The 27,079-nt window shown below is 42.4% G+C and overlaps 1 protein-coding gene across 1 annotated transcript in view; it reads left to right on the top strand.

Annotated features, from left to right (window-relative positions):
- The window catches only part of UBE2E1 (ubiquitin conjugating enzyme E2 E1), a 68,568-nt gene that overhangs the window by 3,719 nt on the left and 37,770 nt on the right, over positions 1-27,079 (top strand). The window contains exon 3 of the mRNA XM_045857145.1: positions 1,812-1,862. Within this exon, the coding sequence (XP_045713101.1) occupies positions 1,812-1,862 (51 nt within the window). The remainder of the gene's footprint in view (positions 1-1,811; positions 1,863-27,079) is intronic.

Raw genomic sequence — 27,079 nt, 5'->3', positions numbered from 1 at the left:
ATTTTTATCCAAGTTGTGCTCATGCGAGAATATTTTCCCTATCTGCATAGGTTTTAACTTGTAGTCATTATAATATGCATTTAGGTAAAGAATCAGGAAACCGGGGCTCCAAACGTTTAGTCCAGCATACAATAATGAGTCAAATAGCAGGAATCCAAATATTCCAGAACGGAAATGCTTCTTGGTAGCAGAATTTAGCAGGACACAGATAAGGAGATGTCAGTAGAGATTGCGAGTGAACCCCTTTCCAAGGCAGACCAGATTTATAGAGGACAGGAAATGTTCTCCAACAGGAAGGTTTAAAGAACTTTCCCGATCACCTCCTTTAAATTCTCTTTACTTACACCTTACTCATTCTAAAACTTACTCAGACTCGCGTCCAGCCAGCCTGTCTTCCTACCCTCAGAAAACCTTTGGAAGGAGAAAAAGCGTCCATTGTGATTCAGATTGCCTTGAGAGAGAGAGTGTGTGTGTGTTTTTTGTTTGTTTGTTTTCTACTATGCTGCCCTAGTGAGGTTAAGTTAAACCATAGCCCTTTAGAACTTTATATGAGAGGAGCAGAAAAAGTTATAAAAATGGAAGGCACCATTTCGAAGGTGGAAGAAGCTTAAAGGCCTCAAACTTTGTCGTCTTAATTGATGTCCTAAGCGCCTAGGTAAGCGAAGACAAAGGCCAGCGCTTGGTGTGAACGGCCTGGTGGCGTCGGCCTGGGAGTGGGGGATGGAGCTCTTTGTGAAGTCGTGGGTTGGTGCAGAGATAGAAAACTGGGGGAGTCCCGGGTTCCGTGTGGAATGGAGGAGGAGGGGGGCAGACCCTAGGGAAGTTACAAGATGTCCTGGAAAAAGGTCCAGAAGGTGGACCGAGAGTCCGAGTGAACCTGCGGGCTGCAGGCCGGCCCCGGGTGCACCTGTGCGGGCCGCGGGGGGGCATTTGGAGCCCGGCCTCCGTGGAGGGGCGGGTGGGGGTGTTCGCGCCACGGCTCCGTGCGGTGTCGGGGCTGGAGGTTCCGGGGCGCAGTGGGGGCGACCTGGAGAGTCGCCCTGCGTCGCCGCCCTGCGTCGCGGCGCGTCTCTCCCCACCCCCGGCCCTCAACTTCGCCGGCGCGGCCCGGGCCGTCGGGCGCGAGCGAGGTAGGGGCGGGGTCCGGGGCGGCGAACAGGAGGGGTCCGTCTTGCGGCCTGCGTCGCCCTGGCGCCCCGCGACGGCGAGCAGGTCACTTAGGGCTTGAGGGGCCTCGCAGGGAGCGGCCATGTTGGCGTCCTCATTGAGGGCGCTGGGCGGCGTGGGGGCGGAGGGGCCTGCGAGGGGGGTGGGCGTGAGGACGCCCCAGGCGCTCGGGGTGACCCGAACAAGCCGGGGGCCCCGGCGGTGGGGCGCGTCCTTCCCACCCTTGGGATGGCTCTGATTGCTCCGTCCTGGGACAGGAGGTGCCAGGGAAGGATGAGTGTGTCCTGACACATTCTAGTGCAGTTCAGAGAACTTGTGCACAGAGGAGCTTTTAAATTACTTCCTAAATGGAAAACATCAAGAAACAGAACTGCCTTAGAGTGTGAGGTCAGATTCCAATGCAGACGTTGTGATGATAATGATATCCAGCTAGCGGCCCACCTGGGCAAAAACAAAGGTTTTTTTTTCCCCCAGAATGACGGATGTGAAGCTTTTGGTGTGTAGTTTCGTCCTCCCTTGATAGAATCCCGTTATCGTGGCAGGAGGTTAGGTTTGTCTGCGAGACCAGTACATTCCAGGTGGGAGACTACCAATGCTTAAATGTTTCTTGTGTTTTTTTTTTTCTCTCACTTCCCTGACTCCAGGATTCAGAAGGAACTGGCAGATATCACTTTAGACCCTCCACCCAACTGCAGGTGAGCATCCTTTCAAATTTTAAGAAAATTCTTCTAACGTTTATCATGGGGTTTTTTCTTGATTATTTTATAAAATTTTGCTTTTATTTGGTTAATGCTTGTTTTGGTGCTAACATCGAGTAACAGCTGAAACTTATTTGTTTGAGTATACTGTTTTAATGAGCCTCTGACGATCTCAGTACTATGTTAAAGTGAAGGAATAGATTTATTGGGAGTGGACACTTACGTGCACGAAACAAAACTGCAAAGTGAATTTAAAGATGTGCCTTTGCCTAATCCTGGATCTTTCATGTGTCATTAAGGATGATGCTCAGGTGCATTTTGGCTTTGAAAATTGCTTTGCTATTTGCATCTGTTACTCAAGCTCTCTACTGAGAGAGCACAGAGTTAAAGCCAACACTGACTCCTCACAGTCTTTATATCATATATACATGTTGTGTTGGGCTTTGGCAGACCAGTTAGAAAATAATTTGTGGCTTTGATAAAAAGGTTTTAAGTTATAGATTTAAACTCTTCCATTAAGGTGTTTTTCCTTGAAATTGCTTTACTCAGGCTGTGTGTGTGTTTCCATTTCAAAACAGTTGGATGCTAGTTTTCAAAGGGTTGTTGATCATTGTATTTAGAATACCTGTTTTGTTGTTTGCTGTTGAGTCAAGGTAGAAAACTTGATGACTTTACTAAATCAACAGTGAAATGAGGAAAGACTTGTTGTATATACTAGAGCCGTTTGAGGGTGATTTAATTGTTCATTTCTATTACTCCAATTGCTTAAAAATAAGTATAACATTTAACTTCATTCTCAGTTCTCATGATTGGCATTGGAATGGATGTGAGGTTTCAGAAGTGTGCTAAACTTTTAGGTAGGGGTAGAAGTTGTTACAAAATACTGTGGCCATAACACAGAATTTAAATCAAGCATGTGGAAATACTCAGGTTGAAAAGCTAAAGGAAATACTTTGCTTATTAACGCCGAACTTTCTAAACTATGGTTAATGGATTAAGTGGAAACTTTAATATTGCCATTTTGGTTACATATGTTGTTAATGTTGGGCAGGTGTGGGATGTTCATTGGTAAAATTTTGTCCTGTTTTGTAAGGAAAGCCATTTCGAGTTTGAAATGCTCTTAAGCTGTGGTTTGTAACTAAATCAATCAGTTATTCTTGAGAATTTCTTTCCTTGGTATTAAGATTCTTTTCAGGCAGGCCCTGGCTAAAGTGGTTCAGTGGATTGAGTGCTGGTCTGAGAACCGAAAGGTTGCAGGTTTGATTCCCAGTCAGTACAAGCCTAGGTTGTGGGCCAGGTCCTCAGTTGGGAACCTGTGATGGACGTTGCTCTCCCCTCTGTTTCTCCCTTTTTTCCCCTCTCTAAAAAAATACATGCAATTTTTTTCTTAAGAATCTTTTCACACTGTTGAAAAAGTGGAGAAATGAGGAAGGCTTAGGGCTGTGATACTGTTGTTTTTTTGGAATTGTTCAGATGGAAGCCTGTAGCTTCCCTTGGTTGGCTGTGTTGAATCCATGGGCATTCCCTGTGCCCGTCTGTGCTCTGTAGTTATTGCTCCTGTTCCATATGTGTCTTCCGTGTGTGCCTGGTGACTTCAAGCAGCTGTAGCTGATGAGAGCATGAAAGTGTTTTTTGAAGCATGGTTTCGGAACTAATAACATTTATCTAAATGTTATGGCTTTCTTGCAAATAAGTGCAATCAAATTTAAAAATTGTAAATTTAAAGGGTTTCATGGGATTAATTACTTTTTAAAGAAACAATAAGTTCACTTTAATTTCACACCATTTTAGCTAAGTTTATGGATGAGAAATTTGTGCTGTCGAACTTGTACTTTTGTATCCTTGGAAAACCCTAATAATTACCTTTTTCAAGGTGAAACCTTTAAACATTACCTGTGGTCAGGCGGCTCACCAAACTGGATGGTTATTTGGTCATCGGTGGTGGGAAAACAAACTTCAATATATTTTGCAAAAAATACCTCTTCAATTTCAAAGAAAACATTAGGCATCTTTATTTTGCAAGAGCATGTGTGTTATGTTGACTCTGAAAAATAAAGATTTCTGTCTTTTCTGAAGACTGTTTTTTCCAGGTGGGCTGTTTAAGCAATGTGAGTTACTGTTTCTACTTTTGGTTGGCTTGCTAGTGTTGCCTGACTTAATGTTATCCAGTAATCCCAGTACTCAGTTTTTTAGGTTTTGTTTTGATACCTTATGGGATTGAATTATTTAATAGTTAATGTACATCATTGTTGGAGATGGAATAGATAATTTAGTGTGGGGGATACTTTTAGCTTTCAATTAAAGTGTATGAACTAAATGATATATTGAATATGCATTCTTTTTTTTAATAACTTCTAAAATATTACTTAGCATGAGAACTTGATAGCTTGGTTTTTGTGAAATTGTAAATAAATCAACTGTAAATTATATTTTGAAAGCATTAAATAATTGGCTTTAAACGAATGTAGCTTATGTATTAACCCTTTGTGGGACTGCCTTTTTTCAATCAGTATTTGGTGTAGTTTTCAATTTAAACATATTTCTTTATTAAAATATAGCAGTGGCTACATAGTAACCTCAAACAGTTGAGTCAGTGAGAATTGCTGCCCTTGAAGGTGCACTGCTGGTGTTCACTAATTTTAGGACTTAGCAAAAATTTTTGACTTTGAAGTTACTAAACTTCAAAACTTGTGTGAAATGCAGTTGTTAAATATGTTATAATGTATGAGCACATAAAGTGAAATCTTAAGTGTTGTATATCATGTGAAGTAGGTTTTAAGTGAATATTTTAAAATTGGTTTATATTGCTATATAAATCAAATCCTTTGGTATCTCTGAACTATTTGGTTATGTGTGTGTATTCAGAGAAGTCTCCCGACTCATGTGCCGTGCATTTGGTTAGGCTTTCCCTGTGTTTTGTCCCCGTTCATTTAGGAAGAAAATATTTTCTTAACTACTGTAATGATGTCCTAGAGCATGCCATATCTTGGATGGTAAAATTATGCCTTTTAGGTAGCTGGTGAACTCTGGGCCATTAGCGCCAGTTCTGCAGCTGTTATTTATAGCTTAGGGCTCCCTCTTTGCTAAATTGACTAGTTATCACTATCTAACTAATCTGTAGACACAAATGTCTGTAGACAGTATGTGTGCACATAATAAATGATGTATTTTACCCAAGCCTTTTAAACTTCAGGATTTGCTTAATGGATGCATTTTTATTATGAGTGAACTATTCACACAGTGGCTTGAAACCTAAAATCTCAGGATTTTTGCAGCGGCTACTATTTTAGGATAAAATGTCATTTAGAAGTTATAAAATATATATTTTTTAAAGATTTTATTTATTTATTTTTAGAGAGGGAAGGGAGGGAGATAGAGTGAGAGAGAGAGAGAAACATCAATGTGCGGTTGCTGGGGGTTCTGACCTGCAACCCAGGGATGTACTCTGGCTGGGAATCGAACCTGGGACACTTTGGTTCCCAGCCCGCGCTCAATCCACTGAGCTACGCCAGCCAGGGCTAAAATATTTCAAGCATGATAGAGAATAATAAAGGTAAATTTTCCTTATACATGACATTATTACACTTTCACTATCATTTTTCTGTTTCCTAAATATGTAAACTTAAGTACTTTGAATTTTTCTGGGAAAATGACTTAATGTAATTAGATATAGTTGGTTTTACATTTTTACAGCTAAATAATACTTTTTGGAATATTATTTAAAAGCTAATGAGAAAAAAATGCAATGCATTTGTCTAGGAAGTTAAATTTTCTCAACCTACTTTTCCTCATTTACTGAAAGGGCCTGGCTTGCCTCCGCATAGTGTTGCCGAGTTCAAATGAGGGTGGTTTCCTGTATGTGTCAGATTGGTGATATTATAGAATTGCCCATTTAGCTTCCTTTTATAGCTCATCTCTTCTTACTAACAGTGCCTTTTATTGCTTGTATTTAAATACCATTTTTAAGCCATTACACAATAAAATACGATTGCACATTTTTGGAAAGTTGAAACGTAGAAGTGATGGAGTAAAAAGTGAAAGATCTGCCTCATGACCTCATCTGACCCTGCCCCTCCTGGAGATACTCCCGTTTAGCACTTTGTTGTTGTTTTTTAAAATTTTGTTTTATTTACTTATCTTTAGAGAGAGAGGGAGAGAAACATTAATGTGTGGTTGCTTCTCGCACGCCCTCTACTGGGGACCTGGCCTGCAGCCCAGGCATGTGCCCTGACTAGGAATCAAACCAGTGACCCTTTGGTTCGCAGGCCTATGCTCAATCCACTGAGCCACACCAGCCAGAGCCCATTTAGCATTTTGTTTGTATCTTTCTGGAAGGTTTCTGTGAATTGATATTATAGTATTTTTCTGATTTTACAGATCCTTCTGGAATTAGTAGTAATAGTACACAATGGGGGAAAGTGGTTTACAGTTGTTGGTATGGAAAGTACTATAATAATAAATAGTACTATAAGAATAAATTCTGTTGCATGTGCTCATGACTGTGAACTGCACCCCACATTGAGGTGTTAGTTTAGTGGTCCCATGCTGCTAACCGTGGAATAAAGAGCGATCCTTTCCTTGCAGCAGTGAAGGCATATACACCTCGTCTGAGTTTAGCATGCTTTATATTTATTTTAATCCTCACCTGAGGGTATATTTATTGACTTTTAAAGAGGGAAAGGTGAGGGAGGGGAGAATGACATTGATTTGAGAGAGAAACATCCATTACTTGCCTCCCTTAAGCGCCCCAACCAGAGGATTGAAGACTGCAACCTAGGTGTGTGCCCTGATGGGGATTGAACCCACAACCTTTGTTGGATGGGATGATGCTCCAACCAACTGAGCCACCCAGCCAGGGCTGAGGTTAGCATGTTATAAATGGTTGTTAGGTTAAATGAGTTCTACAGGAGTCACCCTTTACCAAATCCTGTGTCATCTCACTTGCTGAAAATGTCCTTCCTTTTATGTATTTTTAATTCATCCGATGCTACTAAATACATTAAGAATATTGATGTGACTTCACTGTCTGCATGTTTAGCTTCATTCTAATTTGTATATGGAGCACTACCACTGAAGTGTTTTTGTCTTTACGTGCACAAAGACAGTGTTGAAAAATAGTGAGAACCGGGAGACTAGAGTGTCAGCACAATCAAAATAGCACCCAAACCAGGGTCAAGTGGCTGGAAATTAGATCACCACTTGGGGCCTGAATGGGTAGGAAGGAAGGAAACCTATCCAGAAATGAATTGCTTACTAAATGAGTAAGAACTCTCTTGGCTGTTGTATTTACCCAAAGACTGTGTTTCTGAATTGTGAAGCTATACTGCTCTTATTCCTCAAAAAGCTAAATTGAATTACCATATGACCCAACAGTTCTGTGTCCAGGTATATATACCCCCAAAGGATTGAAAACAGGGACTCAATCAGATACTTGTCAGTGTTAACAGCGACATTATTTATAATAGTCCAAGAGAAGAAACAACCCACATATCTATCAACAGATGAGTGGGTAAATAGAATGTAGAATGTACATGCAATGGAATATTCTTCAGCCATATAAAGTAATGAAGTCCTGATACGTGCTACAACACGGATGAACCTTGAAAATGTTATACTAACTGAAATAAGCCAGACACAAAGGACAGATGTTGTGATTTTACTTACATGAATAGCTTCTAGCTCTTGCTAGAAGCAATAGCAATATTTAGCAGCAATAGTCAAATTCTTAGAGACAGAAAAAAGGTTAGAGGTTTCCAGGAGCTGGGGGAGTTTCTATTTGGGGTGATGGGAATTTTGGAAACAAATAGTGGTGATGGTTGCACAACAATTGTGAATGTAATTAATGGCACTGAATTTCACATTTAAAAATGGTTAAAATGGCATACTTCATATTTACCACAATAAAAGTGGTTGAAAAATATTGCTGTTAAAATGTTATTGGTATTTTGAGGGAGAATGCTTACAGCTTAGGAGGCAATACTTGGCTTTTTCGGAATTCTTATACAGATGCTAATGTTAAATGTAGGTCACAAACCATGGGCGCCTGTTACACATGAAAAGTCACTGCCTTCAAGGAGTTCATAACCTAGTGAGGTCATAAGAAATGTGCATACACTTTGACTTTGAGTAGTACTTGGGAGATTATTGGAAAAGTAGCATGCAAAGCATGTGAAAGGTTCAGAGAAGTCAGAGGTTGCCATGACCTGGGTGGGAGGGGGCCGGGCTGGCGCACTGCCTGACCTGGGAAGCTCTGGAAGGAAATGAGAAGTGAGGCCAGAAGGCCAGGGGCATCGGTGCTGGAGGAAACCGTGTAAGCCGAGATGGGAGGGAGGAAAGGCAGAGAGGACACTCACAGGCGGTAGTGAATAAACCTGTGGCTGGAGAGTAAGAAAATGGGAGGGGAAAGAGCAAGAGATCAAACTTGTGGTGTTCTTGGTGTCAGGCTGAGGCTTTGAATTTCCTTTTATGGATACTAGAGAATTATTGAGACTTTGTGAGCTGTGAGTGTAATCCAGTTCGAGCTGAGTATCTGGATAAAGACAACGCAAGGGCTGGGCAGAGCTTGGTGGGAACCAGGAGACTTGGAGTTTGCTGCAGTAGCCCAGGTGGGAGGCCAAAGAAGGCCATGGGGGCAGGTGTGGCCATCAGTGTGGAGAGGAGGAAAGCAGTAGAATCTAGAGAACTTGGCCACTGATTTAGATATGGAGCCCTTGGAAGGAGTCAGAGGTTCTTTGGGTGTTGCGGAAGGTGGTGGGACATACCACGACCAGAAGGAATAAAGCAAGATGATGACCTGGCTCAGGGGAGACGGATTAGCTCATTCTCTGCAGGTTTAATTATTTGCTCTGGTGACCATACACAGGTACAGTGTTTAGCATAGGGCCACTCAGTAGGCTCTCTGTAAATATTTGTAGTTTGCTTATATATATTTAAACTTATTAGTAATAAGTCATTTGAGCTCGCAGATCTACCTGCCTACTTTTAGATTTAGACAAATTAAGGCACAGGGACTGATTTTTCTGTCTTTGAGCCTGATCCTACATGTTTTTCCTCCAACTTTTTCAGTTGAAAAAAATCAAAGCTACAGAAGAATTGAAAGAATAATACAGGGAACACCCATTTTTTAGCCTGATTCATCAGCTGTTCATATTTCACCATGTTTGCCTCCTCCCTCTCTCCCTCTCTCCCTCTCTCCTCTCTCTCTCTCTCTCTCTCTCTCTCTCTCTCTCTCTCCCGCTCCGTCCCTCCCTCCCTCCGTCCCTCCCTCCCTCCCTCCCTCCCTCTCTCCCTTACTCTCTCTCTCTCATCTTACGTGTTTCTTTTGTGGGGCCATTTGAAAGGAAGCTGCATCATGCCCCTTCCACGTGTTTAAATAGCACTGACCCTGAGGTGGGCCGGCTGGGCCGCTGCGGCTGGAACTGGCTTTGGGAGCTCACATCAGAAATTCAAGGGAATTTTTCTTGGGTTTGAAAGTATGAAGCTGAGAGTATGTTTTGTAGGCTGAGAAGCAGCAGCAAGTAGAGAGGAGCAGAGTGAAGCTGACAGGGGGGGATGTAATATTTTTTAAACACAATGTAGGGTAGGTGATAGAATATGGAACTGAGGTCATAAGGGGAGAGTGTATATTTAGAAAGACTGGTAGCTTGGAACTTTAGAGTAGTGTGACAGTTTTCTAGGGGATTGGAAGCATTTCTGGTCCTGAGCAACACGCACTCCAGCTACTTGTATAGACGGGAAAGCAGCGGCATCTGTCCCCAGCTTTATTTGGTTGGTTCTTTCCCAGTACACTTTAAGTTCCTTGATTGCAAGGATTGTATCTTTGTGTCCTGGCAGTGTGTCCAAGAAAGAATAAATAAACAATATATATTTGTTAAATTAAAACAACAGCACAAAAACCTAATTCAGGTCTGATGGTCTAATGGGACATCTTCATGACCCTCTTCAGAAAATAATGGAAAGAGCCGGGGAAATTGCTGTCACACTGCACAGCTGTCCATTGCTGGCAGTCTTTCTGGGTTGGCACCCAAGCAGTTTGGGCAATTTTCACCTTCCTGGAATCGCAGAGCAGCCATGGACTGGAGTGTGATGCAAAGGACGTGATCACGCCACAGGCTAGATTGAGGAGACGCATAAAGAAAATGCCAGCACCTTTGACTCGCGTGTTTTGACTTTGTAAGATTACTGTTGGCCAACAAGCGAGTGTGGGTTTAGGGGTGCTAAGCAAACTGGCCTTCCTAGAGACGTTTCCTGAAATCCTAACACACGTCCAGATAGTTGGTTATGTTAGAGATGCTGGCACCCGCCTGAGACGTCTGATGCATTCCCCATCACCAGTGGAGTGAAACAGGGTTTCATAATAAGCCCATTCTTATTCAGCCCCTTGTATGCAGCCGTGCTCTGAAGTGAAACAAAAGACCTAGTAACTGGTGTCAGAATATGCTTCTAATCCTCCGGGAAACTCCCTTCTCTGTAGGCTAAGAAGCTCACAGCTCCTTGCTTGAGAACCGTAATCCAGGAACTGCTGTATACGAACGGCTCTTTTCTTGCAACATATATACGAGTGATTATAGATTGCTTTGCAGAGTCCCTGCCACACTGCATAGAGGACGAACCTGGGGAAGGCCAGGGCGATGTCTGCCCTGGTCAGAGAGTGGTAAAAAATCCCAGTGTTTTCATATGCAGAACATAAGTGAGAGTGGACCCTGCATCCTGTTCACTCTTACTTTAGTTCACATCCACTCATACTTTAACTAACAAAGTAGTGAAAACCTGCACGAGATGGAGTGAAGTGCCACGGCAAACCGAAGGGACGGGAGCAGGGGGTCTCTGGCTCTTACACGGCATTCAACAGTGCGTGTGCCGCGGGGGCATGTCTGACTTGTCTGTGGTGACCTGTGTTGGCACTGAATTGTGCTTTATTTGAAAACTTGGTAACTTGAACCCTTCTTTTTAGTACTTAAAAAAAAAGTGTAATCGGAAACTTTCAAACAGAAATAATCTTACCCCACCATTTGAGGTTTTGTTGTTCGATGGGACATCGTGTCAGGTCCACCAGGACATGGGTCCAGCGCTGTGAGCCCTGCCCCTCCCCCATTCATGCGTGCTAACGCTCAGTGGGGCAGGCAAACCATCTTCACCAAAATCACCTCTCCACCTGGGTCTGGACATCCATTTGCCAGAGGCTGTGATGATTCTTAGCCTGGGCTGGAAGCTTCCAGGAACCCCTCCACTTATGGCTTGAATTTGTGAGCACTGCCACACTGGCGCCGCCCGAAGGCTCGGACTGGAGTGTGCTGTCCACCCCAGGAACCCCGAGCTCCGTGCATCTGCACAGGACCTGTGATCAGCCAGGACAGTCTGAGGGCGGAGACCACACTTTTGCTCCTGCTGGTTGCCTGCCACACAAGGCTGCCTGGTGGTTGGCCCTGCAGCTCCCGCCCCCGCCCCCCACACACACATAGCACCACCTTCCCAGGCTCACAGAACTCCCCCACCTTGTTAAGTAGTAATAATCAGTGGAGAGGGCCTGTAGGGTCTATCCACACCGAAGTGGTGATCATTATGTGGACTACCAGGACATCGGGTGTTTGTTATCCATTTAAATTGATAGATGGAAAATTGTTGTGTGATGGATCGTCTAAGTTCAGTAGAAAAAGATTGGAAGCACATTTTCAGTTAGCAGTAGATAGAACTCCACTTGGAATGATCTATCTTAGAGAAGTTTTAGATACGGTATAGCTCCAGAAGTCAGGGTTATAATCAGAAAGCAGTGTTGCACAAGAGTAAATCAGGTCATGTTTATTTAAAATATCAGTGTGTCTGCTGTGTGCTAGGTATTGCTGCGTGGTGACTACAACAGAACTTTGGCTTATGGAACTTGAATTTTAGTAGGTGGTATAGACAGCAACCAAATAAAAAGGATTAGTAACTACCAGTGTGTTGGCTAGGAAGAGAGAAATTAACACTGCAGAGGTAGAGAATAACTGGCAGGGGCCGGGGTGGGAGAAGTTGCTACTTAGAGAAGGCTTATAAAGATAAGTTAGGTAAAGATTTGAAAGAAAGGAAGAAAGGAGAACTTTGTGAGGAGGACAGGAAGAACATTCCAGACAGAGGGAAGTGCAGAGGCCCTGAGGTGGAGGGAGTCCAGGGATGTGGGGTCACGTCTTAAATCATGGTACAGAGTCTGGGTTTCGTGCATCCCACTTCTTTTAGTGGGAAGCCATTCAAGGTTTTGAAGCAAGAAAGTGACGTTATTCCAGTAATGATTTCAGAGTCTTTTCCCTCTCTCCATGCTGTGTGGAAAATGGCTGGGAGGAAGGCACAAGCAGAAGGGAAACCGGAAGGAAGGTGTTGCTCTGTTCCAGGTAGCAGGTGGTGGTCGCTGGGAGTGCGGTGGTGGCAGTGGAGAGGAGGTTAGAGCACTTGGGCCTGTTAGGGACTGCATGTGGGAGATGAGAGGGAGGGCCCCGAGTGGCTCTGGGTTTCTGTGGTTTCAGCAGTTAGGTAGATGATGGTGACACCTTGCTGATGGGCAGAAGATTGCAGTGGGGCCTGTGTGTGCACATGTGTGCTTGTGTGTGTGTTGGGATGAGAACAGCAGAGTACTTTTTGGATATGTGCCCTGACTGGCGTGGCTCACTTGGTTGGAGCATTGTCCCATACACCAAAAGGTCACAGGTTTGATTCCCCATCAGGGCACATGTTGAGGTTTCAGGTTTGCTCCTCAGCCAGTGTGTATACAAGAGGCAACTGATGGATATTACTCTCTCACACTGAAATTTCCTTCTCTGTGCCCGTGCCATCCTCTCTTAAACAACAACAATGAAAAGGTTTGCTCCTTTTTCGATATATTAGGTTTGAGACAGATGCTAATATGGCGTCCAGGTGAAGGTGTCATACAGAAGTCAGATACAGGTGGTTGGAGCTCAGAGGACTCTTTTGATCTCAGGATAAATACAAGTTTGAGATACATACACATTTGGGAGACATCAGTTTACAGAGACTTTTGTATGTCTGGGAATGCCTCTAGCTTATCTGGAGAGCAGACGGGTAGTGAGAAGGGGGCCCAGGATGGAGACCTGGACATCTAGATTTAGAGGTTGTGTAGGCTAAGGGAGACACCAGCGAGGGAGGCTGAGGGAAGGAAAATCGGGAGAGCAGGTGTCCGAAGGCAGGGGGTGCAGAGCGTGTGGAGTTGAGTGATCATCAAGTCTGAAATAATGCTGTGAGGTTATGTGAGAGATGCGGGCACCGCCTGAGACATCTGACACATTCTGAAAGATGTTTCAGTAGAAAGGCAAAGACTAGTAAGTACCCATTGCGTTTCACAACTTCTGATTTGTTGACCAGTGTAGAGGAGATGATGCACAAGAGGGGTGATGGTCAAGAAAGAAAAGGTGTTTGTGTTGCCCTTCTCTACTGGAAGAATCCCTTGTGTTTGTCCAAAGTAGGGGTTTAATTATTAATATTTACAAAGCACAATTTCTTGTATATATAGTTTTTTATATATGACCTTGTATATATAATTTACCTTGGGAGAGGGTTTACCATTTTTTAATAAACTGTCAGTGGTTTTGTGTGTTTTTTTTAATGATTTCCTCTCTTCTCCCTACACCAGAAAAAGTTAACTTCTGCTTTACTAGATTCAAGCCCTTGGTGATCTTATGGCTAACCTTGTAGTGTGGGTACCCTAAGTAGATAGTGCAGATTCATATATTACATCTTTTTTTATTTGATTTTATTTATTTATTTTTAGAGACGGGGGAGGGGAAGAGAGAGAGAAACATCAATCTGTGGTTGCCTCTCGTGTGCCCCCCTGCTGGGGACCTGGCCTGCAACCCAAGCATGTGCCCCGACTGGGAGTCAAACCGGCGACCCTTTGCTTCACAGGCTGGCACTCAGTCCACTGAGCCATACCAGCCAGGGCTTATATATTACATATTGATGAATCCCTTTTGCAAGGATTAGTTTTAAAATACTAGGGTGTGGGTAAATGAGCACAATCAATAAATTGCTGCTTCCATCCTTAATATTCTTTTAAAAAATATATATATATATATTTATTTATTTCTAAAGAGAGAGAAAGGGGGGAGAAAGAAACATCGATGTGCAAGAGAAACATTGATGGGTTGCCTCTTGCACGTCCCAAACCAGGGCCCTGGCCTGTGACCCAGGTACATGCCCTGACAGGACATTGAACCTTGGCACCCTTTTGGTTTGCAGAACGACGCCCAGCTCACAGCCACACCAGCCAGGCCAAAATTCTTTTCTGTGCTTTGATTTGCATTGACCTTTTGTACTTTGTTCACACTTGTGAATGCACTAGGATGAGTGGGTGCATGTGTTTACTTTTGACACAGCTTAAGTTATCAGTCTCGAGATTTATCAGTCTCGAGTTTTTCATCCTTTCAGGATTTGCAGTTATGTTAATACCTGACATTGGATGTATCTGGAACTCCTAAAACATCAAACAAGTATCATCTTTCCAACCCAATGATCATGTTTATTAATTTGTTTCTGATTATCCCGGGTACTCTCGGTCCTGCTTAATTTGACAGTTCAAGTTGTCCCTTTTTCTGAGATTGCTCTTGCTAAGACACAGACTTGTAAGTTACTGTAAGTGGGGGGCAGTAAGATACTTAGAATTACTGCTGAGTGTGTTGAACAGTTTCGTATAAGAAAACGTCCTACTGGACAAATGTTTGCCTCAGTGCTTCCGGTCGGAGCACCGTGTGCACACAGCAGCCTGTGTTTGGAGATGCAGGTACCCGGTTCCTGTTCAGATTCGGAGCGTAGGGGCTTTGGGCATCAGTGATCCAGCCGGTGTCTTTTTATTCATGGCACAGAAGTTACCAGTTCAGGCACTACGTTTCTAGTCTCAAAAACATGGTATACTGATACTAACTTTTAAAAGTGGGTTCTTTGGGTTATGATTGACATTTTTGGCATTTTCAAACAACTACAAGTTATCTTCCAGTATGCCTTTACAGTAAACAAATATTTGGAGGAGAAATTATTCATGGGATCTCTTATTCAGATAACTTTGTCAGATTTCTAAATTAAAATTGATGACATAGAGAAGTAATTTTTATACAATGTGAAGTTTCAGACTTGAATCCTTGTGCTGGAGGCTGCCAGGCGAGATGGAAGCAAGTGTCCCTTGGGCAAGTGAGTGACTCAGATGGTAAAGGGACAGCAGAGTTCTGGAAGGATTGAGGGGAGAATGGAGGCATTTTGGGGGTTGGGGGGACATTCCCGTTCAGAGAGTGTTAGTGGGCACCACAGCAGGGTTAGGCACTGCCAAAGGGAACCAGATGATAGTGCGTGGAAGCACAAGCTTTTGGCTGCATAGGAACTTTCTTCCCAAATAACTTAAATTTCCCCTGCCGCCTCTCATGACGCCTCCTCTGTGGGAGTACATCTCAGTTTCTAAAAGCAATTTATTGGAATTGGCTTTATAAAATTTTATTTCTTAGCAGACTTTGCTGGAACACATTTATTCTGGAAAGACAAGGGAATCATTGAACTGGTGTACATCAAAGATTCTAAAAGAAAACATTTGTTTTATAATACGTACCCGGGAGGATTTTTTTATAAACTTGATGGATAACTTTCCTCTAACCTAAGTAAATATTTCAAAACAAATGCATGTTAAGTGATTGGAGTGATGTGTGAGCCGAGACTGGCAGTAAAGGCAGCAGCAATCACAGGTTGGTTAGCAGGATGTGGCACTGCCTCGGTCTGGGCCCTGCTTCTGAGTCCCTCTCTGTGCAAGTCCTCAGGGTGCGTGGCTTCCTCCTCAGCTGGACTGGTCGCCTCCCAGAAGTGTTTCTGCTTTGCAGCTTAGTGTCCTGAGATGTTTTCTCATCCGAAGTGTGTTTACTACGTAGTAAATGTTGTCCAGTGATAGGGACCAGTCCTGAAGTAAATCAGGATGTTGAGGACACAATTCTTGTTAGAAATGAAATTTGAAATTAGTTTCCATTCTCTCTGGCCACATTACTAGATTCTATGCAGATACAGAGATTTCTACTACATTTTACTGTAACATTTTATATTTATATACAGGGCCCAGCAGAAGTAACGCCTGCTTGAGTGTGGTTGGTAGGGTAATAATACGGGTGTATCAATGTATAGTTTTAATGTGAACATTTTGCCTAAAATGTCCCATGATGTGCTTGAGTGTGATATTGTTATGTTACAGAATTACATGCTTATGATTTTGTAATGAAAGATTTTGTAATAAAAAAGGGGTGTTACTTGTGCTGGACCCTGTATATGGGGAGGAAGTTCTGTATTTTAGTACCTGTAAGTTGAAACACATGATAGTGAAAAAAGGTGAAAAGCTATTAAAATCTTGGAGCCCAAATTAATTTTTATGAGGAAAATTTGTAGCTAGGAGGGCTGGATGCTCCCTTCTTTATCTTTGTGTCCTATTCATTTTGAGGTGTATATTGATACATTAGCTTTTATCGGTGGTCACCAAATGACTGGTGCTTTGTTTCTTTACCCAGAGCCACTCTTGAAACCTTTCTGCACTTAGGCCAATTCTCATTTAAACCCTAAGATCTAAACTTCCCCACCTCATAGCCCCTCTGGAGTACTCATCTTGGTTCTAAAGCTTCTCTGACATCCGACAAGCCCCTCATGTAGTGCGGGGTTTGAGGAGGTCGCATTTCCTGACTGTCGTTTGACCTGGAGGTGCCTAAAAAGAAATGCTCTCCTGTTGTTGAATGGACTGTAAGTCAGATCTCATTTCTGGCTTTCTCCCACCCTGGTGTGCTCCCTCCCCTTCCTGTTTCTTAGGGGCGGGGTGGGAGGAGGGTTAACCAGTTGGGTGAAGTTTTCTCAGAAATTTCTTCTGGACATGCTCACTAGAGCCAGAAAACAGTTTGTGGCACTTGGTATTTCTAGAAGAGATATGCTTACTGTACCCAGACTCTATGTATGAGTTACGGGTCTAACCTGTGAAGGTTTACCAAGCCCAGTAGCTTAGTAATTATGTTCCTTGAATGAGTTTTAAAATGTGTAACATACTGAACACACACTATTTGCATTATGAGGATTGTCTATACTAATAACAGATTTTCCTTCCAGTTAAATCCTATTATTAGCTTCTCAAGTGCCTTGAGGCGTGGCAGGGTTATCAGTGACTCAGCTGGGGTGGGTGGGGCGGTCTCCTACCTGTCCACCTGTGCTCTCTGCCTATGTCCCGGGGAGCCAGGCTGAGCAGCCCAGATCACTGACAACACTGCCAGTACTTTGGCCTGTGCCTGCCCTGGTTTACTCCATTGTGTGGCCCTTTGACTTAGGGTATAGCTGTAACCAGCTGCTTCTCACCACATTCACTTGCTCATTCTAACATTTACTGGGCATTTCCTGTTGTGCCCTGTTGTACTGGAGGTAGTGAAAACGATAATGATGTCCCTGTGCTCATAGAGCTTACATTCACATGCAGAGAGGGGCAGTTTTTAAAAGTACAAAAGTAATTTCAGACAACAGCACAAAGAAATTAAAATAGGGAAGTGGCCTAGTGAGCAGGTGACAGGGCAGGTTTGGCCATTGGTAGGTGCCATTCTGGGAGATGGCCGCGGGTGGTGACAAGGACCCTGCTACGAGCAGGGCATTTCAGGTGACTGCACAGTGCATGCGGAGGAGAGTGGTTGGAGGCGAGTGGGGCAGAAGCCGTAGATTGTTCGTTTCAGTAGAAAGCAATTGGAGAGTGTCAAGGAGAAGAGTGGTACACCACCACAGTTGGCCTATATTGAAGAATATCTCCCATGGTTTCTAATTTATAAAAATAAAGATTACAGAAATAGTCTTTAAACATTGTGTTTTGTTTTGTTTTTTTTTGCTTTACAGAGTCACTGACATTTCTTTGTATGACATTTCTGTTATATAACTGGGTATAATCTATAATGTACCATTGTACCTATTATATCTAGATAACCTATGTCCATTATATGTAGAAATTTTGAAGAAACACAGACATGCTACCCAAGCTTCCTGTGAAGGGAAGTTTGTGGGTTAAAGTAGGAATGCTCTGTAATGCCTCCGGAACATTCAAAGACAACAGACCTTAGTTGTCTTCGCAGTCTGCTGGCCTCGGGACTGGCCACCTGAAGCGAAGGTGGCCTGCGACAGCCGGGAGGGAAGGGAGCAGCAGGCGTTTCCAGTCTCTCCCTCTTCCCAGCAGGAGTAGTGTGTGAGGCTCAGGGCAACACTCAGGGACCCTCAGTGGCCTGGAAGGTGGCCTACCAGTCTCCTCCCAGTCCCCCTGGGGCCTCCAGGATAATTAAAAGATTTGTCTATACAGTGTATACCCCCAAGTCCGTGTGATGTGAATATGTAGAGAGGGTGCTTTTCTGTTTCCTTGACTGGGTGGAGTAGTGATTTTGCCATGACTTTTAATTCTGATAGCTGAAATATTTGTGCTGAAGGGGGCATGTAAGCCAAACAGCACATTGGAATAGTGATATAATCATTCTTAGGTGTGTATTTGAAACTCCAGTTACTAAAATTCTTTTGTTTCTTATGCTGTAAAAATGACATAAAATGAGATGTAATTTCACTGTATCTTAACCCACTACATTGGGTTTGGGGGTTGCATTTCTTAGAGAGGGGAAATTTTCCTTGCTGGAGGAATTTTTTCCCCTCTGTGCTGTTAATAAACAGTTTAGAAAGGGGCTGTTACTCATTATAGAAAATAATTACATGTGTTATTCAGATTTCTTGAGGGGACAAAATTTCAGTGCAGACATAACATGGTGATTTGCTCCAAAGGAAACACCACCAGTAGTAATACAGAACAATCCACATACAAAACCTTAAGGTAATTTATATTTGACTTTGGAATGAATTTTAGTAATTATATGGGAAAATGATGTGTGTCCAATAGTCTGTGTATTTACTTTATCCAAAATAATGAAGCAGCAGTAGAAAGCGATGAAGTAAGATATTCTGGACTACTGTTTAGTTTAGCTTTAAGTTGCTTGCCTAAGGCCTGGCTCTTAAATGGCGAAGCTGTCGCATGACACTTTGTACGTATCTCTTTACAACATTTATCACACTCAGTTACGAGTGTTGGAGGACTTAGTCACTCCAACAGACTAAGTCCTTTAAATTCTGATTGTTTTATTTTTGTTCTTGTGTCTAACACCAGGTGATGCCTAAAAACTGAAATATTACTGAAACAAATGAGAGCGTTTGACTAGAAGTAGCTGTGTAAGTGTTACCATGCATTTCTTTAGATTTTAATATAAGTCACTGAGAAGTTACTGTCAGGTTGAAGTGATTAAGCCACAAATAAAGGCTGTTTTAATCTTTCATTGGTGAAAAAACAGAGCAATTTGTTATTTTATATAAATTCATCTTCACGGTTGTCAGTATAGGTTTAATCTTAAGAAAATATACAATACACCAAGTCTGGACATTTAGATCACTTCTACAATTTGGTGAGTGTTTGGGTATTTCCCAATGCTGGTTGAAGTGTTTGCTGGTAAAGGCATTGGAGTTGCTGCATGATGGACAGATGTAAGTTACCTTTGCAGTAAAATATTAGAGTAACAGCCTCCATCAGAAAAAAAGGACTTACAGCTTTATTTGACTAAAATTACCAGCTGAACATTTATGTGTCTGTGTGCACAGCACTGAATCTAGATTGTGTGGAGGCACAAAAGTGTAACAGATGCTCTCACCATCAAAGAACACTAAACAGCTAGTGAACAAGACACTGTATGAGATTCACTGTGATCTGAGATAGAAATTTGTTAGTAATTTTAATCATAACTCCCTTTCATCTAAACCTTATGTCACGGAGAGCAGTGATTTCCAACCCTGTCCCCGTCCCAGCACAGCCGAGGAAGAGAGGAAAACTCACCCGTAACTGGGGGAAGAGAGATTAGCAAATTTGCTTGGGGTGGGGGATAAAAGTCCTCTAGCGATTGTGGCTAGTTTTAAATATGTAGGTATTTATATATTTATAAATACATTTATATTTTTAACAAGTATTTATATATTATTTACATATTTTTGTTTATAAATGTATAGGTATCTATAAATAAATATGTAGTAGTAACCCGAGGGTAGTTTCTCCCTCTCTTCTCGAGGTTAAAAAAGGGGGAAAAGTGCTGAGATCAGAGTGTTCACAGATTTAGGGAGTAGAGGTAGAGGCCTTTGAAAGATCTGAACTGAGCTGATGAGAAAAGGTAAAGGAAAAAGAACTGAGAAGGGGGAGGGACTGGAAGAGATTACATTTTCTTGAGGTTAGAAATGGGGTCTTGTTTTTTTCCCCATGGGCCTCATTTGCTACTTAGTACAAATAAGAAACATTTGGGAGAGAATCGGAAAAAAGAAAAGGAGAAACCTGTCCTGCAGACAGTTTGAGGCCACTGGCATGGCACGGTCAGCCCCGCTGGGTCCAGGCTCCCGGGAAGAGGAGCCCCCAGAGCTTGCTGCTGTTCCAGGTTGCTGTGCAGCGGCCCTGGGTTTGTAAATACGGGCAAGCTATGTACGTGTTTATCTTCTGCCTCCTCTCCAGTGAGCTACACACCTAGACTTTTGGCTCTAGAATAATTTAAAAGGTACTTTGCCAAGAAAATATATTGGGAAAAACCATTTTTAAAAACTCCTTCCTGGCCCTTTACAACCCCTACAGCCATGCAGTGTGCAATGCCACTCTGGTCAGCAGTGGGCCACATTTATAACGGTGGGCCCGTAAGATCAGCCTGGAGCTGAGAAGCTCCTACTGCCTATGACAGTGTAGCCATCATGATGTCGTAGTGTGGTAAATTACATTTTTGTGGTGATGCTGGTGTAAGCAAACCCACTACACTGCCAGTCGTATAAAAGTGTAGCACATAAAATTATATACACTATATAATACTGGATGATAAATGACTGTACTACTGGTTTATGTATTTACTATACTTTCTATTATTTTAGAATGTACTTTTTCTACTCATAAAAAAAGTTTCCTGTAAAAAATATGCTGCGTGTACAGTGTTTCATGCTATGCAGGCCTTGTAGCCTGGGAGCAATGGCTACGGTGTATAGCCCAGGGGGTAGCCGCCCAGGTTTGCGCAGGTGCACTCTACGGCATTCACTCGACGACAGAGTCACCTGACAGTGCATTTCCCAGAACTTGTCCCTGTGGTTACACTGCCCATGACTCTTTTTAAATGCAGGTGCTTGATCTCCAGATCATGCTCAGTCCTAGTGCAGTGAGCCTTGCAGGATGGTGTTCAAACGTGTCCTAGACCGTCACATGATCTCTTCTAATGTCGCCTGGACAGGACCACAAGTGGGCATAGAGAGGACCAGTCATCGAGTATAAATGGATTCAGGGTTCACAGGTGTCAATAGTCACCTTGTCCCATCCCCACTGCACACAAAAATCACAAATAATGAAGACTTGTAAGGTTTATACCAGAGTAATTTTTTTTTGACAAGCTGAAATCATCTGTTGAATCTAAAAGCGTGAAAAAATCTTGAGGCTTACTTAGAAAACCAGCAGAACAGAAGGAAGAGCAGTGTAACTAAATAGTGGAGCAGAGGCAGGTTTGGGTTGTGTGGAAGTGCCTCATGGGAGAACAGTCACTACCTTTGCTTTTTTCTTTGTTTTTTATTTTGTATGGCCACAGCTTTTTCTCTTTGCCCTACCTCATTACCCTTCTCCATTCACCTGGACGTGGACCCTGTCCCTGCCATAGCATGCCCTTGCTGGTTGCTCTTTGTGTCTGTGTCACTCAGAAGGGAATGGGTGACTCCAGGTGACTGGTCACAGTTGGAGCTTCAGCAAATCACAGCATTAGATCCCCCACAGAGGGGTTGGTAATGGAACAATGAAAACAGTAATAGCTAACTCCAGTTAGGCAGTCGCTGTGGGTCTAAAGTTTTGTTCTAAAGGCTTTAAATGTAGCAACTGATTTAAACTTTAAACCATCCCTATTGTGGGCCCTGTTATCCTTGTTTCACAGGTGGTGGAATCAAGGCCTAAGTTACACGGAGTTTGGTAAGTGGAGGAGCCAGGAGAGGAGCCCAGTCAGTCTGGCTCCAGGGCCTGTGTTCTCGCCACTCCGCTCACTGTAGGGAGAGGTAGGAGTTTAGCCTGATACCGCTTTTGTTAGTAGTTAAGAGTCTTTATGTTGCAAGTAACGACATTCTAAGTCAGTGAAGTAGAAAGATGAGGTGATTATAAGGTTATGCGAGTATGTGACTGATGACTCAAGAACTGAAATGTCCTGGGTACCAGAAACAGCAGAGGCCAGGGATTCTTTCCACCTCTCATCTCTGCCCCTCTGCAGGTGTGCTGTCTTTTTTCTCACATTGCAGACTGTTGCTGGCTGCCCACAACTTGCTTGGAGAAACATGACCACAGATACCCAAAGAAACTGACTTTTTTTTTTTTTTTTTTTTTTTACCAAACTTCAGGGTAAGGGGCCAGTTAGTGCAGCTTGATTGACCTCTAAACCAGCTGCTTTGGTAGTTAAAGAGAACAGGTCCAAGTGACACTAACGTTGACTAATTTAACAAAATGGAACTGGTTTGTAAAGTAAGAAACCTTAAAATGATAGCTTCTAAGGAACTGGCTGTTGGAGTTTCTTCAGCCCTTGAATCTCTGTGAGAACGGGGACCGTGGAGCCACCCAACACAGTACTTGCAACATGGTGGCTGCTCCACTGTTTACCGGATGAACGAAGGAGTAAAGAATGACTTTCCTGAGTAAGGAACACTTATAAAAATAGAGTCCTGTTTCCTTGTTATTGCCCAGGGTGGAACAGCACATGAGTTTTTAGTAAGGGAGAAGGGACTGTATTTTTCCTGGGGTATGGACAACTATAAAGGAAAAAAATAAAATATTGACATTAACTATGTAGCACCACATCTCCTTTTGTCTCTTTTTTTACTCCCCTTTTTCTTCCAAGTCTCTGTCTCATAACACTTCCTTTTAATCTCCTTAACTCCTCTCGCAGTAGAGTATAAAGTGGAGACAGTTATTTTTTATTTTTATAAATTTTATTTATTTTTTAGAGAGGGAAGGGAGGGAGATAGGGAGAGAAACATCAGTGTGTGTGGTTGCCTTCCGTGTGCCCCTTCTGAGGACCTGGCCCGCAACCTAGGCATGTGCCCTGACAGGGAATCGAACCCTCAACCCTTTGATTCGCAGGCCAGTGCTCAATCTACTGAACCACACCAGCTGGGGCCTGAGACTTATTTTTTATGTTGTATTTTCTAAATATAATTTTTGTGCTGCTTGTTTTAACCTAAAAAAATTAGTATTGTGTAGTATGTTATGTGCCTCCCTTGACAGTGAACCGTTTAATAGTCATATATTAAAAACTGAGAATTTAACAGACTATTCCATTGGGGAAACTTATTTCCTAGACACCTTTAGAACACCTTCATTAATGAGTTCAGTTGGGTTTATTACTTCAGATAAATGGTTTTCCCTTGTTTTTTAGAATGTTACTATAGAGTTAGGGTGGAAGATACAAATAAACTGTGATTCAGAAAGCTCCGCGAGGTCTGGAAGCCATCCTGAGGCAGTAAACAAAATATTAAGTCTAATGCCCTGCAGAAGGATTTTGGGAAGCAGTGGCAATGAAGCAAGGCTGGGGGGAGGGTAAATAAAATAGGCACAATCGTAAGGCTGATTTAAGATGCCAAAAGTCTTATATGAAAAGAACTTTTAAAAAAGCTTTTTATTTATTTTTAGAGAGAGGGGTAGAGAGGGAGTGAAACATCAGTGTGTGGTTGTCTCTCACATGCCCCAGGCATGTGCTCTGACTGGGAATCAAGCTGGTGATCCTTTGGTTTGCAATACCAAGCCATACCAGTCAGGGCTATATAAAAAAACTTGTTTTTTAAATGTATTTTTTAAGGTTTTATATATTTACTTTTAGAGAGGGGGGAAGGGAGGGAGAGAGGGAGAGAAACATCAATGTGTGGTTGCCTCTCACGTGGCCCCCACTGGGAACCTGGCCCACACCCCAGGCATGTGCCCTGATTGGGAATTGAACTGGTGACCCTTTGGTTCGCAGCCCACACTCAATCCACTGAGCTACACCAGCTAGGACATTTAAAAAAAAACTGATAGGTGACTTAAATAGGTTAATTCTCAGTCCACGTGCAGACATTTTTAAAAACTTTTTTTTTTTAAAGATTTTATTTATTTATTTTTAGAGAGGGAAGGGAGGGAGGAGGGGAGAAAGAGAGAGAGAGAGAGAGAGAGAGAGAAACATCAATGTGCGGTTGCTGGGGGTTATGGCCTGCAACCCAGGAATGTACCCTGGCTGGGAATCGAACCTGGGACACTTTGGTTCCCAGCCCGCGCTCAATCCACTGAGCTACGCCAGTCAGGGCCTAAAAACTTTTTTAAAAAAAGATTTTATTTATTTTTTAGAGAAAGGGAGGGAGAGAAACATCCATGTGCGAAACACTTCCAGTCGGGGACCTGGCCTTCAACCCAGGCATGTGCCCTGACTGGGAATCGAACCAGTGGTCTTTTGGTTTGCAGACCAGCGCTCAACCCAGTGAGCCACCAGCCAGGATGCAGGCATTCCTTGAAATGTCTTTGGGCAAGGCCTGCCTATGTATTCCCTCACAGCTTCATTATTTTATAGCCCTGTGGTGATCTTTGGTCCAATAAAAGTCTGGTTTTCAGTCTCACAAATGTAAATTCAGTTCTTAACTCTGTTTCTTACAGGTGTTGTGACCTTGTGCAGATCATGTAACCTTTGGCAACTTTAATCCCAATCAAATTCTCCTTTGGGGACAAATATTTGTCCCCATTAGGGTGATTTTTCTAAAACATGTCAAATTGTTTTACTTTCTTAATATCTTCGCTGTCCACTTCAGGAACCCCTGCAGCTATACTGGGAGAATTAACTTCAGAGAAAATTTCTTTAAATATAATATTTGGACATTCACTAAATATAATGCCCATAGCTTTTTAGTTGTGGATCAGTATGTCTTTACCTAATATGTAATCAGAAGAGCAGACCAGGGACTCTGCTCTACCTGGTCCTTTTCTGACTTTGTAATAATGTATGAGGAGAATGTGTACCCAAAACTCAGTTTTGGGGGTGACTGCAGATCAGGTGCACTTAAAGCTGGCTCTGGGGTTTCCAGAGCCTTTGACTTGGGCCCAGTATCTTAGAAGCTTTCAAGGAGATACACAATCCCTTTTCCCTTCCCTGAAGTTACAGAATTTCTTTTTAAAATTAAGGTGAAATTATGTTACATTTTGTTTTAAGACTTGTGGTATTCCCTACAGTTCTTGCAGGTCAATATAAGCAGTCACTGCTCCAATTGATATTTAAAATTTAGTTTAAAAAAAAGGCTAGATAAAGATACTAGACTAACAATGTTTTAACGTTTTAAAGTTTCGCATATTGAGTCAGTCACTTACTTGAAATCACTATCTCCAGGGGGAGGCTCGGGCTTTAAAACGAAACGCAGAGGCCAGGGGTAAGAACCAAGGAAGTTGTGCGTATTTTGCATGTAGCATATTGTACACCTGGTCTTGATTTATGTTTTTATGATCATCGTAAATTCATAAAGCAAAATAAAAAGATAGTCATTCAGTTTTAGAAATGTTTTCATTTTTCAGACTTAGAGATGGAAAATCTTAGGGTAAAGATTAGAGTGAGTATAGCCTTATCAATTTATAAGTTATTGTTTGAAGAACCCTGGTAAATTGAGACTGAATGCAATTTCAGTGTGTTGTTCTGTGTATAATCTACAGAAATAATTCTCAAAATAAAAGGTTAATTTCAGCATGTAATAGCTTTATACTTAAAGGCATTAGAAAAAGGGGAGAAAGGTTTTCACTCGTTTTCTCTGAGTTGCAAGCTATTTCTAATAACCTTTTTTTTTCAGCTACTGCTTTTATAATCTGGTGTGTAGCACAGACAAGATACATATTTCAGAAACAAATTTTGAGCTTTTACTACTGATGTTAAGATTACTTTTTATCTTACATGGGCCTTTGGAAACGAAGGCTGTTCAGGATATAGGTGAAATACATTGAAACAGCAAGAACTAAGCATTTTGGAGTCTTGTGAGTGTCTTTAAAGCATGGTTTTTGTAATTAAAGTTAATGGGAGTATCTGTAATCCACCTAGGAAATTAGCCGTCCATGCATGGGATGTAGGGCACAACTGATTTAGGATGCCACGTGAAAAAGTACTTTCTCATCTCACTTTTGGTTACATGTTTTCATCTATTATACATTCATTTTTTTTTAAGGTTTACTTATTTTTATAGCGAGGGGAAGGAAGAGAAAAAGAGAGGAACAACTCGCAGGCTCCCAACATGTACAAGCTCTGACTGGGATTCGAACCAGTGACCCTTTGAGTTTGCAGGCCAGCGCTCAATCCATTGAGCCACACCAGTCAGGGTGCATTTGCTGGTTAAACATCAGCTATCTCCCACATGTTGGGTACTGTATTGGGGGTATGCATGTAAACAAGGAGTCTAGGTCCAGTCCTTGTCAGAGCTCTGAGTCTGGGGGAGGAAGGGATTTCAAGAAAAAAAGAAAAAGGCTCTAAATATTACTCTGAAAACTGTAAGGCCCTTCAGTTCTGCTGGTCAGAGGCAACTCTTTTGTTCTTCCCCCAAAAGGGTGATACCTACCGGCTTTTCCTGGAAATGTTAGAGCTGAAAGGGAACTTAAATCTAGTTCAATTCCTATTCCTCACTTTACAAATGAGAGCTCTCAGATGGAGCGAAGTGATGTGACTTTGTCTGAAATGGCACAGCTGAGGACTGGTGTGGTGGGGGATGCAACACCAGTCTTCTGATTCCTACCCCTATACAAGTAAGTAACACATGACTAACAGGATCATGCGCAGAATCTATTCATTCAGCAGATTTTCATTGATCTGCTTTATGTTGTCTTAGTGTGAGATGCTGGGGTTTCTCAACATGAAGAAGATAAAGCTCTTATAATTAAGTAGTTCACAGTCTAGAGCAAGATGGGCAATTTGGGGGGAAAATTTACAAAGGAGTTACTTGTTTAGCCTATATATTAAGATGACAGGTTCTGAAATCAGTTGAGTTAAAATCCTAGCTCCCTACTTAATAGATATGTCAAGTTGGGAGGAACAAATGTCTGTACCTTAGTTTCCTTATCTGTATAATGGTGATAAGAGGGCTTACTCTATAGGCTTTTAGGGTTTAAACATATTTTGGGTGTAAAGCACTTGGAACAG

This window comes from Phyllostomus hastatus, unplaced genomic scaffold (genome assembly GCF_019186645.2).
Source record: "Phyllostomus hastatus isolate PE091 unplaced genomic scaffold, TTU_PhHast_1.1 phas_scaffold_129, whole genome shotgun sequence".
NCBI classification, from domain to species: domain Eukaryota; kingdom Metazoa; phylum Chordata; class Mammalia; order Chiroptera; family Phyllostomidae; genus Phyllostomus; species Phyllostomus hastatus.
Note: the sequence above shows the minus strand (reverse complement) of the source record. Positions and strands in the feature narration are given on the sequence as shown.